Raw genomic sequence first — 18,146 nt, forward strand, 5'->3', positions numbered from 1 at the left:
ATTTGCCTGTTATCTTATTCCTGTAATTAGACTAAGGGTCAAGTTCTGAGCGTGACAATAATAGATGCAGAGTGCCGTTTTTATCAGATCATATCAAGGATATATGCTCAGGACAGCTTACGACGGCCAGTGTTGGCCTTGATAACTTGGCTCAGGCAGTGGTTGTTAGTATTCTCGCTGCAGAGGCACCCGTGTGGGTGGAATGTGCAGACCCCACATTTCAGGGCTGGGACTTGAGCCCTCCTTTCTTGTAGGGAAAGAACCTACAGAAGTGACAGCATGCTCCTGCCCAGGAAATTGTTCTGTGTTCTCCACTCCATCATTTCTTTAGCTTAGTTTTGCTGTCCTTTTTGTTTTTAATCAGTACGGGTTGCAAGTATTTGGTCTATAATTTGGGTCATAACCTAATATCACATTTTCTTGCTCAAATTGTTCCAGCTCAGGCCATTGGGTGTTCTTTCGGTGCACTCTTGCATCAGGCTGCTATGTCCTCATCAGGGGAGGGCTGTGTGTGTGCGATCACGTCCTTTACTTTCTGGCACCACAAGATGCTCTGGGCTCTTCTGGTATATTCCCTGGCCAATTCTCTAGAAGCAGCTATTTCCCTAAGGAATCCCAATTCCTCTTATTGCGATGTGGGATCAGAAAACAGAGTATCCATGCTAGCAGGGCTCATGACACTGGAGTAGGGGTGCTTGTCACTCCTCCTGGCTGACAATACAAGGGAATGTTTGTGGTATGCCAGATGGCTGAGATACTATAAGGTGGATGGAGGGCTATGTTCTGAACATACTTTTTGTACATTACAATAATAACAAGAGGTGGTGTGCCTAGGTTATTTCCAGTGTCATTAAGAAGAATAAGAGATACATTTATTTATAGGGAAAACTGGATAGACTACTTTGCTTCTGCTTTATGCAAACATTTATTTATAAGGAAAACTGGATAGACTATTCTTTGTCACTGCTTTAAGCATTTTTTTTTTTTGCCAGAAGAAGCTCAGAATTCTAGACATTTCTACAACAAACAAACAACAACAAAAAATAAGACAACTACAAACAAGCCCAAGTCCGATTGTTAGGATATATTTTAAAATTACCAAAAATAACAAAGGTGAACTCTCTGAAAACAGAAATGAAAACTACAAAACAAAGCACTGGTTTTGTAGCTTTGTAAAGGTCATGGGGGAAAAAGAAGAGAAAAGAAAACATAACTCCCTTGGGTTAGTCCCGGCATCACCAAGCCAGCAGTGGACATACACCAGAAGGATGGGAAGCAGAACCCTTCCTGATCCACCGCCCACACAGAAAAAGGCTACTGATGATGTTCTTTTACGGATGGAAATAACGGGTCTAAAACACTCAGTCCTGACTGTGATTCTGATTCTGTCTATACAATTTATGAAAATCACCGTGGCAGCTATGGCAGACCAGGAAGCTGAAGCCCAAGGGTGAAGCCCAAAGGCAGAGGGTGGGTCCAACCCAGACAAATCAAGGGGCCACCATGCCTGAACAGCAGGCACCTAGCATGGAGAAACTCTCCTGCAGAAGTGTGCCATTCTCTTCCTCTAGGAGAGAAATCTCATTGGTAGCAAAAGTAAATAAATAAATAAATAAATAAAATGAAAAAAAAGAAAAGAAAAAGAAAAAAGAGAGAAATAAGAAAATTGCGGTTTAAACCCATGTCCTTCTTATCGTAAGGGAAAGGCTACTTTGTTTTTGTTGCTGATAGATGACAGCACTCGGCGTCCATTAGAAGGGAGCAAAACGTGTGGCCCTTGTGTGCAAGTTTCCTCCTTTTGTCACACATCCGTCACGACGTAGATGGGAGGCATCAGCTACCACTGCTTAACGTGGAACATTCTGGGGAGGATTTACCTTTTGAAACTGCTTTGAATGAAACAACATATAACAGCAGATATCAAAGAATACCGAAAGCACCAAATCTGGCAAACGGTACCTTAGACTATACTTGCTACCAGAATAGAAATATCACTGTGTACTGCACCACACAGAGGACAATCCTGGATTCTCCTAACCTCGTTTGTGGACAGAGCACCCAGCGTGTCCTCCGCACTATGCGGACTATGCTGGACTCTGTGTACTTGTAGCTTGTGTCCTCTCTTCTCTCTTCTATCTTCCTCCCTCTCCCTTCCCTCCCTACCTCCCCCTTCTTTCCCTAAACCCCTCCCGTAGTGTCTCCTGGATCAGAGGTTGGGCTTGACCTCTATGGCGTGGCAGATGACCTTGAACCTTCTGTCCACTTCCTAAATGCTAGTATGGTAGGCATGTACCAATGTACCACACAGCCCTGCTTATGCGGTATAAGGGATAGAACTCGGGCTTTCATGAATACTAGGTAGGTGCTCTACCAAGTGACCTACATCCCTAGCCCAGCATTTCAATCTTATGTCCCTTCTTGCTACTCGTGTTTACAAATGAATGACACTGAGCTTTGGGACGGCAAGGCTGGCTGCCCAAATTATTAGGTAGGAAACAGCAGCGTTGGAATCTGAAACCTAGTTTGCCTGACGACAAACATCCATGTTCTTTCCACTCTGCAGAGCCGCTGTAAGCACTACTAGTGGCTGATCTCGGCCAGGGACTAAATGTCACTCATCTTCCTTACACAGAAAGTTCAGCAAAACATTTTTAAAAGCCAAGAATCCTAAACAATAACAAAAGAAAATGCTTGGTATTTTCCACAGCACAAGATCATAAATCCATTACTACCTTAGCTGCTACGTCCAAGTTAACTAACATCCTAGTGGCCACAGAGCTGTCTTCTCTGTGAGAATGTATCTAGACTCTTCCACTGCCAGTGAAGAAGTTTCCTTCCTATTACCGATACCCCCACACATCACAGAAGTATCAGGTGCTTCTACCTGTCTACTCGTTTTGCAAAAGGAGTTTGTCAAATCCACCTGTAACTGCTTTATCTCAGCCAACCATTGTATTTTGATTTTATTTTTAAAAAGGGTGAGGATAGTGCCCAAGGCTCTGCCACAGAAGCCACCACCTTTCCTGTACACCACATCGACAGGTAATAACTGAACGCATTCTTCTAGTAACGATTAATCTACTGGAGCATAAAAGTGAGGAGTGTTCTGTTGAGGTTCACCAACACCAAACGCTGATACGAGAACTAAGCTGATGACAATGTCACTTGTCCGTCCCTCGCCCCATTCCCCCCTCCCCGCCTTGGTCCCTATTTAAAATCAAAGGCCTGACTAGTTGACGAAGTGTTTCCAGGCTAGCAAGATGGTTCAGTAGGAAAAGATTCACACCACCAAACGTGCTCACCTGAGTTTGAATCCCAGGACTCACATGAGGGCCGGAGAAAATCACTACCACCTGTTCTCTCCTCTCCAAATGAGCGCGCGCACGTGGACAGATACGCACATGCGCATAAACTTAAAACATTTTCAACAAGTGTTTCTTCTTTCCTATTATTACCTAAAAGCAGGGAAGCATTTTTTTCTAATTGCAGTGATATAAACAAGGACCTGAAATCTTGTATACTCATTGCGAGGATTTAGATACAAAGATGCTACAAAAACTACTAAGATGCTTTTCCTTTATTGAGTAGCTGGAAGAAGACGACACCATATTCAAAACACCATGAAGCCACGTTTTGAGTTTCTATAGCTATAGAAGAGCTTTACTCTTAAAATTTATGTATTCATTTAGGCATACATATGGACTCTTGACAATTCTCTTTTCTATGTTTTAACACTTAAAAATTTTAAAACTGTCCCTAATTTTACTCCATAAATTAAAACGGCTTTTCCAACTAACTTAGCTTCTTTCTTAATGGAATTTCAGTCTTCCTGAGTCAACCCTATACTTGAGCAGGGCCGGTGTATCTTAAGACTCTGCCACAGCTATGAACATCCCATCTTCCTTCCTGCAATCCCTCTGGCTGGAAGAAAACCGTTATCAGCAGCCACATCAATTGGCAGTCTGTGCTATGCACACAAAGGGCAGCAGGGGGAGCCAGCGGGGGGAATCGCTGAGAAAAACCACTCCAGAAGAGCAGCTTTAGTTGTAGACAAAGCAGAGAACAGAAGACAAACTAAGATGCTCAAAGAAGCCTTAACGGTGTGTGCAGAGCTGGCGTGAGGGCCTCTGAAATGAACCACTGAAAAACCTTAAGTCTCTTCAAACGATGCTTGCGTCCCAACTTCAAGATGGACCTGCAGTTTGAAGCCCAGAGATTTCCTGCAATGCTGAGCTGTCAAATAGCACCCGAAATTCGAGAGCAGAAGGAAGTAACAACTTTATGTTGAGAGCTTCTAGGGAGATTTCAAAATGATTTCATTTTTCTCCTTCAAGTATCACTGCACTTACACGGAAGACCTAGTAACATGCGCACGAGGTCATGAGAAAGAAGATTGTTACAGGGTTCCATGGCAGAGGGCCGGACTCCTGTGGATACTCTGTTGTCCTCAGTTTACCCATGGAAGGGCTTGTGTTGACCAGAAACACCACTAAAGTATTCTGCATTTTACAGTATTTTACCTTGAAAGTAAACTTTGCAAAATCTGTGTAGAACAGCAAGTGTCCCCAAACTAGTACGATGATACTATATATGTCCTGAAGACTACGAAGGCCTATGTTTTCAGTTACAGCAGGACAAAGTAGTACCTCGTTTGGTCTGGAATTCTAAACATGAACTTTTAAAAAGCCTGAACATCTACTCGGAGTTTCAAAGTGTTCTAGTTATCTATGGGCGACAAAGTCAGTTATCTACGAACTACAAAAATCTATGACATGCACAAATCCCGGCCAAGAAACTACTCTTGGGAGGTAAACTACTGAAAGCAAATATTTCAGAAAAACAGGAACTCAAGAAAATCTGACTTCTAACGCTTATATTAACCATTCAAATAAATTATTATTATGTCTCAATTATGCTAAGGAAATTGAAGCTTAAAAAAATGTTTTGTTTTTTGTTTTAGAACTCAGTAAGTAAAGAACAAAACTCTAACTGAACTTTCAGGTCTGTCTCTCCACCTCCAAAGCTCCGAGGTTTCACTAAAATTGCCCTCAATTGTAGCAGTGAGGTTCCGGGGCCAATCTGTATAAATCTTAGGGAGATTAGTGTACTTATGAGGGTAAATGCCATGGATTTAATCACTCAAATTAAATGCCATCTGGAATCTCTTACCCCCTGCCCCCAGTACAAGCATCCCACATGTGTTACAGCCAGCCCCGGTCTTGGCCGAGAAAGCAAGCATATTCTTGTCCCCACATTATCGACCAGCAGCCTACGTACACTGTGATAGCAATATGGAAAATACAGCTAGTTGTCTGTTAGACATCACTTTAGAACTGCTCATTAACTCAAATTTCTTTTGTCGCGAACTTTCCAATATATGAATTATTTGTTAGCAGGTTTGAGGACCTGGATTCCCACTTTCTAACTCTCAAATCGCCTCCATAATAAATCATGTCTCTTATCAGTTTAAAATCTTAACTTGTTATTAGTGAATTATTGTGTTTTTTTAATATATTAGGGAAAACTTTTTTCAACTTCCACAGAGGAGACAACTGTCCTGATCTCTTAAGTCAAAGGAAAATGAATCAAATACATTGACTGAATATATAGGAAAATAAATTTAGCAACCAAAAGTAACTTATTGGACAGATTCTCTCTGACTAGAGATGTCCCAAGGAAGCTGTTCTTATTGCTAGTCCAAAATGAAGGCAGGATGTCACTCACAGCTCTCGGTTGACCAGTTGTTCCAACCCACTCCATTACTGGTGGAAGTGGCTTATTCCTGCCCTTGTTTATTAAGCAGAAGGGTGACATTACAACCTTTACCAGGGACTTTTTTTCTAGGCTAACTTTCTCATCTCTGAAAGACCATGCAAGTGGAACACTAGTTTAGAAATGAATGAATTTACAAAGAAATGAATAGCTTCGACACTAAAAATTCAAGCAATGGCTAACGGAGCCAATGTGAGTATAAAACGTGTCACGTCAATAATCTTTCAACTTTGAGGCATAAGCATAGTGGAATGCATTTTGAAAAAGTATCCTCTCACTTTACATATATCTTACTTCAGCCAAATAAACCCATCTCCCACACATCTTGTAGCAGTTAATACAAAGTTTGAAGACCTTTTGCAACAAAGAGTTAAGAAAGACAAAAGGCCTGTCTAATTGGAATGCCTATTTTAAAAAGGTATTATTTTGAGCAATAACTATGACGTAAAGTTTTCGGCTTAAAACACAAACAAAAGCCACTTCACAGTTTAAGTCACGATACTGTTTGATCGCCCATCAATTATTCAACTCAAACGCAGGTTTCAACACTAAGACTATGGATTTTAAGGAAAGTAGTGGCTCAGGTGCACGAGAAGCGCTGTCGAATTACGATGCAAGCACAGGCAAATGCCTGCACCTGGCAAGGGGCTTTCAGGTTCTGAGCTGCAAAAAGACGCGAGATTTCAAGCCTACTGAGAAAGGCCCTCTCAATATATGAACACTGGTCATATTCGGCACATGTCTTCGGCTTTAAAAAGCAAACTGTCAAAAGGAAACGATTCCTATTTTATAAAGTTCGAATTTGTTAGTCAGATGAGAACAATGGCCCTGAACGCTGCTGCAGGGAGCAAGAGTCCCAGGACGAGACCAGGAACTGGTCATTCCAATGGAGAGCCAAGACAAATTTAGAAACGAGGCCCAGGTGACAAAAAGCAACAAACAAAAACAATCAAGAATGCAGATTTGATTGCCGATGTGGTACACACCAGCAGGCCCATGGGGTTAGCAAGTAAGTTAATATTTTGGGAGAACCCCCTTCAGTTTAAGGCCACTTTTCATTTCAAACAACAACAACATTATCTCCGTGAACAGTGTTACAGACACACCAACCCAGAGGCTGGCTGACGAGCTATGGCATTTTTATAAAAATCTGCAGGAGGAATAAAGCAGGTGGGGAAGAAACTACGCTGAGCTCGCAGCATGAAAAGACACATTCAATAAACGACCAGATACAACCGGTAAAATGTCATAACCCTCCTGACCTTGTAAATAGGTGTCCAAAACTACAGAAATAGCTCGAAGAGACAACTCCGTCTAATGGCCACATGTCCTTACTGACTCTTTCAGCCCTTTGCATTAAGTACACAGCTTTCCTTGGCCCCCTAAGCCAGCCGGTCATCAAAGACCACATAATCTCAATTATTTCTTTGCATAACCAAAGGCATAGAGCACACACTTGTGTCGCTGTTTTAAATGCAACTCTGAAAGTACCTTACCTTACCTTACCTCCTCCTAGGCTACTGCAAGGCGGCCTGGCGCTGAAGGTTACTTCTCAGCCCCCTAAATTCCATTAACTGCCAAGACTAGCAGCACCTTGGCACATAGGGCACAAATGCCCAGCAGAAGCCTAGTGGTAACTAAATGACCTTAGAAAGCTGGATTTGGTCTCTCCAAGACTGAAGGAGACAAAGGCAGCATAAAGACCCTTCTAACTTCGTTAATATCCTCTGTGGATGCATACAGGGGTTAGAACATTTATATAGACTATTTAAAACCCGATCTTTAAAAGGTACCCCGAGAACCAGAGAAATGGCAGCGAAGGTTGCAAGTTCAGTGAACTCTGCTGAGTTTGTGCGAGGTCAGTGGTGGCGTCCTAAGTGACTTCATGGAGTCCTGCAACTCTTATTTCCAACCAGGGATCTTAAAGCAGTACCTTTGATAACACGCAACGCCACCAGACCCTACTGGGTTTCTGCTGCAAGGGCAAAGTGTCACTCTAAGCCCTTCGTCCTAGGGATGCTAGAACTATGTCAAAGTTGCTGTTGTAAAATGTTTTATCTAGCTACAGGGAGGCATGTAAACAGGAACCTCCCTCCAAAGGAGCAGAACAGCTAACATGCAGTAAGCATGACAAATTTCTCTCTCTGTTTCCCCAAGCCACTGGGATCGGTGATTCCCCAGCGTGGGAATCAGCAGTCTAGCCGCGTCCCTGACACCCAAACCAGAGCGGGGGGGGGGGGGGGGGCTTACCTTGTTGGAGGCCATCTCACTGACGGAGTGCCTGGTCTGCAGGGTCTCTAGCTGGTCCAGACACCAGTCCAGCTCCTCCAGGGTCTCGCTGGCCAGTTTCTGGTAGGCCTCCTCTGCGAAGAGACAGGGAAAGGGGGACTCAGTTCTCAAGCGCTTCACGGGACCACCAGCGAGTTCAAAGGGGGCCATCCTGCCGTACCCCGCCATGCTCGGATGCCCGGTGCCCGCACATGAGGGCTGCTCCTTCATATTGCCGGGCCCGGCAGCGCGCAGGGGGTTGAGGCTGGACTGGCGGGGCCGGGCTCAGGCTGGCCAGGATGCTCCAGCTTGACGTCGCGGGTCGGCCTCCAGGGAGGGGCGCAAAGTGCTGCAGGCCAACTTTGGCACGGCTACACGGGCGAATTCGCAACGGCGCAAGCTCGGGGGTTCCCTGCGCTCGCTCGCTCCTTCGCTGGGATGCTGCCCCGGGGTGGCGCGCACAGGCGGGCGGGGGAGGGAGAGGGGACGCCCCGCAGTCGGGCGAGCGGTCCAAGGGTGTCCGCGTCCCGCAGCCGCGCGACTCCACGCCGCCTCCCGCCGAGCCCCGCGCGCGAAGCGAATGAATCAGCCGCGGCCGCCGTTTCCTGTTTTGTCGCTCAAGTCCGCGGGCGGGCGGGCGCAGCGCCGCTCCATGCTGGCTTTCCGGGAACACTCCCCCTCGTGCCCCTCGCGGCCCCGCGGCGCTGTCTGGCTCCCCCCCGCGACTCCTTAAGAAAGGATTCCGAATTGCAGTAGGCTGCCCGTGTCGCCAGCCCCGCCACCACCACCTCCTTGCCGCGGCATCGCCCCCCGAGGCAGCCGGCGCCGCTGCTTTGAAGCGCAGCCGGGAGGGAGGCGCGGCCGTGCGCGCGCGTGTGTGCGGCGCTTCTGTGGGACTGGTCTGCACCAGGGCGGAGGAAAACCCGGCGTGGAGCGCCCGTCGCCCGCCACCCGGGGTCCCCGCGGGGCTCAGGCGGGGCTGGCCGGCCCCCAGCGCGCAGGCGCGTGCGACCAACCGGGCGCGCACCTGCCCCGCGGGGACCCCGGGCCGGTGCACACAGGAGTCCCCGGGCCCTCTGTCCCAGCTCAGCCTGCCAGGCCTGGGCGTCCGGGGCGAAAAGCAAGGTGACTTAGGACAATCACTACCCTTCCTGCAAGATGAAGTTTGGGTGTTTCTCTGGGTTTAGGATTTACTTTCTTGAAGGGGCAGGATTATGAGAATAAAATAATTTCTATTAAGGGCAGACTGCCAATACCCAGCCAGCTCCTCAATATTTTAGTGTGGATGTAAACAGACAAACCATAGTGCTGTGGGGTCAAAATGCCTTCGAGCTTGACAACAAGCTACATTTCGTGTTTCCTAATCGTCGAGGAGTCACCTTAAGGAACAGCAATGTAAAGTAACCACAGGGTAAAATTTACACATGGCCTAGCCTGGGTGTCTCCTCTGCAGAATGCACAAGAACACCCTGGACTTGGGTCCAGGACAGAAAGTTTAGAAGTCTGTTTCTGCCCACTGTAGACGAAATAAACATCAGAAGCATTGTGGGGAAATGGGTTCCATTGATAAAAGCTGACCTAGGGACCTTGGGCACTTTTCCTAAAGTGATCAGTTTAAAACTGACCACGAATATTATTTCAGAATGAGAAAAGTCGAAACCCCAGGGGTCTCTCCCACAAAACTGTCAGCAGAAAGTATGGGGTCCTCCTTTTCATCTTCCAATCGACAGTATTGTGGGGTAAAGAAATTCTGTCCCAGTGTAGACTCCAGTAATTATTAGAGATAGCAAACAATCCCGCGGGTTGAGTCTCAAATCTGGTATTTCCCTTAAATATATAAGTTTCAACAACTTCCAGACGGTGGTAGCCTTGCTACTTGGTTTGTCCTTACCCAAGATTTTTGATCTGTATGCTCGTCATTTTGAGTGTTATGCATTTAAATCTCTCTCTCTCTCTCTCTCTCTCTCTCTCTCTCTCTCTCTCTCTCTCTGTGTGTGTGTGTGTCCATCATTAATCCCTGTAAATAAACCTTAGGTCAACAACTGCCTAAACCTTGCCAGGTGAATTGAAATTTAAGGCTGATGATACTTTTTTTTCTTTAACAAAGAAAACAATCAAAGACAATTTACAAGGTGAGTATTAAGTTTTTCCCTGATTGTAAAACTGTAAAATGTCACATGCCTGTTATAAACAAAAGATCCAAAACATAGAAAGTCCTTTGATGACCCATAACCTAAAGATCTGGAACAATAAGTCAGCATTTGAATCCACTGAATCCATTCCATATATAAGTAGAGCGTTGTCTGGACACCGCAGCAGTTCATTTACTATTTACTCTCACACTTGCTCCTTTCTTTTTTCTGCTCTCTAAAACAGCAATACAGGGAATCAGAGGAGGAAAGTAACTTATGGTCACGTGACCAGTCCATAGTTTGTACACCCAATGCATTCAAAGGCATAGCTATTGTATAGACTCCATCGCTGCCATCTTTTCTGTTATCCAAAGCCAGCCATCTTCTACACAGCTCTCAAGCTTGGTGTTCTATGTCCCTGCTTCCTGCCACCCAACTCTCTGAAAGCCTGGGTTCCCGGGGACCTCCCAGTGTATGGCAGGTTTTCCTTGCCCACACCTTTCCTATCTTCATGAACGTTTCCTGAAATCAGAAGTAGAATTCAGACCTTGGTTCTAGCATTTGTGGCTCTATGTATTATATGTTAATCTTTATTTTTTTAATGTGGAAGAGTAATTTGGGGAAAGTCTCAAGTTAATGCTTCAAGACATCCTGCGCTTCGACCCAAAGTTTGCCTGGGAGGGGGTGGAAGAGAGACATGGGGAGGAATTGTTTTCAGAAGATCTGCTTCATATTCAGATCATGGCTTAGTTATTGCAACTATAAGAAATCAAGCAAGATCACATATATAAGTTCCGGAGCCTTCCACATGCTCTCTCTTTAATTAGAAAATAAAATTGCCATGAAACATGTGTACATATTGCTGAGGGGGTTATTTGCATACAGTAGGATAAACGAATTTCTAAAGTCACTGCTGGAATAAAGACCTGCTGAGCTAAGACTTTCCTTCTCCTAGACCGAGGCAGCATGGTTACCTCCAGTTTTCCAGGATCACTATCAAGTCTTCACTTTCAGAGCCGGGCGATGGTGGCACACACCTTTAATCCCAGCACTCGGGAGGCAGAGGCAGAGGCAGGTGGATCTCTGTGAGTTCGAGACCAGCCTGGTCTACAGAGCTAGTTCCAGGACAGGCTCCAAAGCCACAGAGAAACCCTGTCTCGAAAAACCAAAAAAAAAAAAAAAAAAGTCTTCACTTTCAGGAATTTTAACTCCAACTGCTGCACTAAGACATCGAGTAACTGACCTTTACACCCCAGTCCCTCCTTTGGGGAGGGGGACGCAATGTGGAACTGCCAGCTATCCTACAGGAAATTGAGTCACCACACCAAACAACACACCTAAATGTCATCTGCAGCTAGTTGGACAAAAACAGTGAGCCAGTTTCATATTGGCCTTCACCAAGAACACATACCGCATTCACTAATGAAATGCCCCCTAGGGGGTCATATAGGCTGCGGCCCTGCTTAAAAATATATGAAAACGCTTCTATTTAACTGTCCGAATCTTGCTTTACTTGAGGAGCTAACGAAAAGGAAACATTTCACCAAACACTATTGGCTAAACTCCACGTGAACTGGGAAAGGGCCATGTCACAGACAGCTGAGGAAGAACACGAGCGTTGGTGTTCTTCAAGGTACCCCTGAGCCGTGCGATACCATGCGTCTGCTTTAAGTCTCCTGAGTATAAGCAGTCCTCAATACTTGTGGGACAGCACTTGGCTTCCGTCATAGTTATGTGCGCAAGGGATCCCCTGACACATGGCCTGAAATCTTGCCAAGGGCTCCGGGAGATGATGCCGAAGCAGCAGCTTCTCTTTGAAAGGGAAAAACACCGTCAACTCGGAGCCACAGGAGTTGGCTATGGGCTGAAGTTGTTTTCTTGTGAAATGTTGGGCCTATTACTCTTACCCACAACTTACTGTGATGTAAAACGATCCACGCTACAAGACACGAAACTTGGTAAATGCTAGCTTCTTTGTCAGTGCTTGTGGGGCTAAAGGTCTGCATAAGTCTGCCATCATCCTTGAGAGGCCTACTGCTACAGAGGAGGTCAGAGAAACACCCCAGCAGCAGCAAAACCACGGGCGAACCTTGGGTACCATTGGCTACTCTCCACTGAAAAATTCATACAGCACTGTCACTGCTGACTCTGATTGTTTTTTTACTTAAAACAAACACATCATACAGCTAAGAGAAAACGCTCAAACATGCCCTTTTAATGTATTCCCATTTCTCCTCACCCAATCCACGCTTAAGGGAAGCATTGATGGTGTCTGGAGCGGGCAGACTGAGCAAACGACTTGGGCCTCACAAGTGAGCTAATCGTTCCTCGGCTCTGCCATAGGAAAAGATCTGTGCGGGTCAGTTCTAACTTTGGCTGACACACTTTCCCTGTCTTACGCATTTTATCTGAGGGGAAAGATATGAAAGCCCTGGATTCTCTTTCGGTGTGTATATGAAGCAGGCTGAGGCAGCATGCCCATGGCAAGCTGCCCTCATTTCCTAGGCCATTTGTGGCATCAAGTTCTTGTTTTGAAGTATTTTTAAATTGTATAACATATATAAGCTTTCACTTCATACTTCGAAAAAAAAAACCACTCCAAGTGTCGATATGTGTAATTTTCTGAGTCTCCCCCCACAACATTTTCCCACTAGCTATGATTTCTTTTGAAAGCTGCCAAAGGCTCTTGTAGAATTTTGCAAATGGATTGACTTCTATTAACGTTTACTCTGATCAGTAATTCAACATTTATATGGCACCGTGTGTTACGAACTTTATTAGAGTCAGCAGAGACACATTGAGAGCATGAGTGTGTAGAGTTTATCACTGAAGACAATTTTAGCACTCCGTGCAATGGACAAGGAAGGATGGACAAGGAGGGACAGTGAGACGATAAAAGAGGGCTGTGTTCAAGTCATAATGGCACACAAGTGGGGTGGAGAAACCTTAGTCCCTGGGAAAGAAAAACAGCGGGGTGGTTAATGCAGACTGTCAAGACCACCTGGGACACTGATGAGGCGCAACTTTGGATCTGGATTCGACTATCAGGGCTTTCTAGGAAAGCATTAACTAAAGGGTTAGAAGCCTGACTCAGTGAGAATAGCACTAGATCATGAGTCAGGGCCCCAGAGAGAAGAAAAAGGGCGGAAAGCAGAAAGCCAAGTGAGCACCAGTACACCCCCTTGCTCCAGGAGATGAGAGACCATATGCTCCAGCCTTCACAAATGGCACCACGCCTTCCTTATCTACATTGGCTCTCCCCAGATGTTGCCCCTCTGGCTCAGTGGGGTATTTCGTCACAAAATGTTAAGTAGCTAAGGCATAGAAGAAAAGGGAAGAAGGCGGGAGGGGCATTTCAGACAAATGCAGCAAATACCTGGACCTTTGGATCATAAGATATGTGAATATGCTTCAATGAACTGCCTCAGAGAGCCTTGCTCAGGGAAAGGAGCCTGGAAAACATTCGGAGAAATTGCACACATCGGCAGAATCAGCAGGTAGGAATATTGGGCTGTCTTCAGAAGTAGGAGCTGCTGAGTTTGTCGGGGTACTGTGTGATGTGGCATCTTTTTTCTTTTTATTTGAGATAGGGCTGTACAACACATGAGATTGTAGGGGTCAGGCCAGTCAATGAGAATATTACTTTTGGAAATATTTTTATCACCACAATAAGGTCATTTGCTTCTCTGATAGTTACTCTAAGACAATCTCTGCAATAAAATCCTGTAGAAGCATCCAGGGTGGTGGTGCACACCTTTAATCCCAGGACTAGTTGGATCTCTGTGAGTTCAAGGCCAATGTGGTCCACAAAGTAAGTTCTAGGCTAGTCAGGGTCACACAGTGACACCTTGTCTCAAAACACAAAATAAACAAATTCCAGAGAGGCAAATGGTTCTCCCTTTGTTACACATGAATAGGACTTCCCAGCGTGACTCAGGAGGGAACAGACTTCCTCTTTTTAAAAACTATCTCTCAGCCCAGAAATGGCTCCCAGCGCTTAGGAGACAGAGGAAAGTGGATCTCTGAGTTTGAGTCCAGCCTGGTCTACAAGAGCTAGTTCCTGCGGGCAGTGGTGGCGCATGCCTTTAATCCTAGCACTTGGGAGGCAGAGGCAGGCGGATCTTTGTGAGTTCGAGACCAGCCTGGTCTACAAGAGGTAGTTCCAGGACAGGCTCCAAAACCACAGAGAAACCCTCTCTCGAAAAAAAAAAAAAACAACAAAAAAAAAAAGAGCGAGTTCCAAGACAGGCTCCAAAGCTACAGAGAAACCCTGTCTCTAAATAAATAAATAAATAAACAAACAAACAAATAAATAAATAAATAAATAAATAAATAAATACAACAGCAAAAGATATCTCTCAAGTTTATTTCTTCTATACAGTAAAGGGAAAGATAACCTGACTGAGGAAAAAGGAGGGCGAGAGTGAGGAAGGAAGGAAGGAAGGAAGGAAGGAAAAAAGGAAGGAAAAAAGGAAGGAAAAAAGGAAGGAAGAAAAAAAAGGGGAACGAGAGAGGAAGAGAGAGATTTGGCTTGTGAGGTAAATGCATACTATAAAATTTGCTTTCCTCCTCTCTTTAAGAAAGTTTGAAGTCGTGAAATGCTGAGTTACTTTAGTTCATCGGAGAGACTGAACTTGACACCAGGTTGTCCTAAGTGCTAATGTCTGCCTGAGATGGCCTTGCAGCAGAGAAAGAGCAGCAATGTGCTCCCGGTGTGAGAAGGGGTGGACTTCTGAGGAACTGGAGTGGAAGCCAGGTGGGATCAGATACCTGGGTTGGGACTCCGTGGACAAGCATGCAGTTATAAACCACATTTCCCCTAATATTAAAGGAATACCAGTTTCCACATTCTATTAACACACTAATTTTGAGACACTGTATTTTTTTTTTCACGTAAAGACTGAAGGCAGCAGCTAGAATGTTGTAGGTATTTTGACTTCAGCAGGAGTCTCTGAGTTGAATAATCTTGTTGTACTAATGTACTCTTTCCTCTTCTCCATTTTGTCTTTACACCCTCAAAAACATGTATCCTCTGTACAAATGGGCCAACTGTGCTCCTCCTCGACGAGGCACAGAATTTACACAGATATTAACTGTCTATTTGAACAGCAAACACAGAACATACCCCTTTTCAAACATCGACTTTATCTGTGGTTCAGATAAAAATGATTCCTCTCAAGGAAGGCCAGAAAAATGAAGCATGTGTTTGTTGGATTTTGTTATTTTTGTTTTTGAGAAACCAATTCGTTCTTTCAACAACTTTCTAAGTAAGGCAAAGAGATTAAACACTAAACGAAGTACACACAAGTTCCTGCTTACAGAGCCAGAGCGATGCCATACACAGGAACAACACAAACAAACAAACAAACATGTTCTTAAATTCCTGCTTATCCATAGTTGACGTAGTCTTTGCTGGTCAGATTGGTTTTTTCCCTTTAATAGACTTATACTCAACACCTGCTTGGTGTCACGTGCTGAGCGTAATAACAGAGAGATAAACTGGGACTTCTCGGTGCTCACAAACCAGTAACGAAGGCAATCAGCATGCAGCGCGCTGTAGTCTGTTCAATAAAGGGAAAGGAAGAAGTACAAACGGCAGAGATGGGGCACAGGACACGTGCTACTTGGACCAGTCTTGAAGAGATCTGGAACAGCTTTCTGTGAGGGAGGATGTTAGGCTTGCACCTCCAAGCAAACTGAAGAATTGACTTGGTGGAGAACCGAAGGTGGTATTTGGTGGAGAGGAGCTAATGTCATCTGGAGAACACGGGTTCTTCAGATAGCTACAGGCAGATAAGAGGAGCTAATGTCATCTGGAGAACATGGGTTCTTCAGATAGCTACAGGCAGATAAGAGGAGCTCATGTCATCTGGAGAACACGGGTTCTTCAGATAGCTACAGGCAGGTAAGATTTAAGCAGGCAGCAGTGTGCATAGATGAAGGCAGGCAAGTGAACTTACGGTATCCTAAGAGCTCACACCTGTACCTGAAGAATCCTTTGCAGTTCTTCCAAGCTAGGACATCATGTAATCAATTTGCTTTTTGGAAAAAAAAAAAAGGAGATGTGAAAACTGACAAGACAGCTCAGAGGTTGGTGAACAGATAAGGGGAAATCAGACCAGACCTGGAGAGGGGAGAGAAGAACAAAACCAGAGGAAGCGTGTCCAAAGAGTAAAGAAAAGAGCATTTCAAAGGAGATAGTTGTTAGAGACTGAAGGTTTGAATTTCCCTAACATCAGTATGTTGAGGTCTAATACTCACTGATGTTACTGCAGTGTGCTAACTGGAAGCACCAAGGTTAGGATGATAGAGCTTGTCCATGTGGGGTTAACTGTGTAGAAGAGGGCTGAACATGAAATTGTTCTTCTGTCATGAGGAACCAAAAAGGAGGAGTTGGCAGCCTATACCCACAGGGGGTCCTCCATGGAACCTGAGGCCCTGCCACCTTGATCCCAGTCCTTCTGTCCCGAGAATTATGGGAAAGAAATGTTTAAAGCCCCCAAGGAAGGTATTGTGTTTAACATCTAGAATTAAGACAAGTACTAAAGTTTTGCTGCTGGTAATCACGATAGGCCATATAGATCCACAATAAAGCTAGATATAGCTGCAAACACACATAATCTCAGAACTCAGCAGTTTAAGGCAGGAGTGTCCTGAGCTCAAGGCTAACCTGGTTTACTTTAGAAAGTAAAATTCCTTCTCAAAAAATAAAAATAAAAAAAGAACAATAAGGAATTTTCAAGTAGGCTTCAAACCAATTATTCCCACTATATATTATGCACATTCTAATACTGCAATGTTATGAATCAGTTTTATCTCCTTGTAGAGACTGAGGGCGGCCATCTGTGTTTCAATCCCATGCAATCAGCCTTGCATCGCAACAGTCTCTGCAGCTTTAGGAGTGACTACAAGCGTCATTCTTTTGAAAACATAATAAAGGCCTGTGATGATGGTACAGCTGATAACGTGCTTCTCCGCATGCACGAGGACCCAAGGTTGATCTTCAGAACCAAGGAGAAAAAGCTGAACATAGTCCCAGGCACTTTCAATCCCAGGACGGGGTGAAGGGGGAGCCAGGTGGATCTGCAGGGCTCATTAACGAGCCAGCCCAGTGAAAGGCTATGTCTCAAAAAAAAAGTGGACAATTCTTGAGCAATATAAATGTGAAATCAACCTATGGCATACACAAACATATACACAAACCATATCTCAACCTGTGAATGTGCGCCTTTACGAACATATGCTCGCACGCGCACTTGCACGTGTGAGCCTGCGTGCGCACACCTTACGCTAAATACTCCCCCCAAAAAGACATGACCGCCCATTGTAGCCCACCTCAGACATCCCAGCTCTCTGGCTCTACTCTGGTATTGCTTTACAGGCTGTCTGCTTTCGGTTAACTTGAGTCGAGTCACCCAATATTGTAGGAGGGATTGCAGAGCTGACCAGAAGCTGACAAAGATCCAGTACAATAATTCTAGAGTCCTGTTGGTTGAGTCCAATCATGGAACAGAGTGAACATTTCATATCAAAAATTGAAACATAAATTATGCCAGGAAAAGAAGATTCACGGTGGATAGGAAGTCTGGAATATGTATGTGTACTCATTTCTGTCTCCATCTAATTCCCACTTAACACTTAACCAATAAACAGTTTCTACTTAATTTCTACCATTGCCAACTGTAACCAAATCTCATCTGTTCATTTCTACATGGATGCCATAGCCTAGTGCCTTTCTGGGTTCACTTTTTCTCAGGACGCACGTCTTTATAAGATCTGAAAAGTCTTGCCTAAGCTTTGTTCTCAACATGCCACGTCTTTGGTCATGAGTCTGATGTGCAAGCTCCCTTCTGCTTGTGCTGTTATGCTTGAGTTTGCAGAAGAATTTTCTTCAGCTTGTATTAAATACCTTTCTAAACTCTGCCATTGTAGCTATTACCGGGGCATCTCCCAACAAGACTGCAATGCTGATGG

The 18,146-nt window shown here is 44.8% G+C and overlaps 1 protein-coding gene across 8 annotated transcripts in view; it reads right to left on the bottom strand.

The window, feature by feature from the left end:
• Pde4d (phosphodiesterase 4D) overlaps nt 1-18,146 on the bottom strand; it is an 840,110-nt gene that overhangs the window by 47,001 nt on the left and 774,963 nt on the right. For 7 of the 8 annotated variants that reach the window (XM_075976081.1, XM_075976082.1, XM_075976083.1 and 4 more), the window contains one exon: nt 8,023-8,135. In XM_075976081.1, coding sequence (XP_075832196.1) covers nt 8,023-8,135 — 113 coding nt within the window. Of the gene's footprint in view, nt 1-8,022; nt 8,136-8,221; nt 8,360-18,146 lie in introns of those variants that run through there. The other variant, XM_075976090.1, reaches the window with a different exon arrangement.

The sequence above is a fragment of the Microtus pennsylvanicus genome, chromosome 6 (genome assembly GCF_037038515.1).
Source record: "Microtus pennsylvanicus isolate mMicPen1 chromosome 6, mMicPen1.hap1, whole genome shotgun sequence".
NCBI classification, from domain to species: domain Eukaryota; kingdom Metazoa; phylum Chordata; class Mammalia; order Rodentia; family Cricetidae; genus Microtus; species Microtus pennsylvanicus.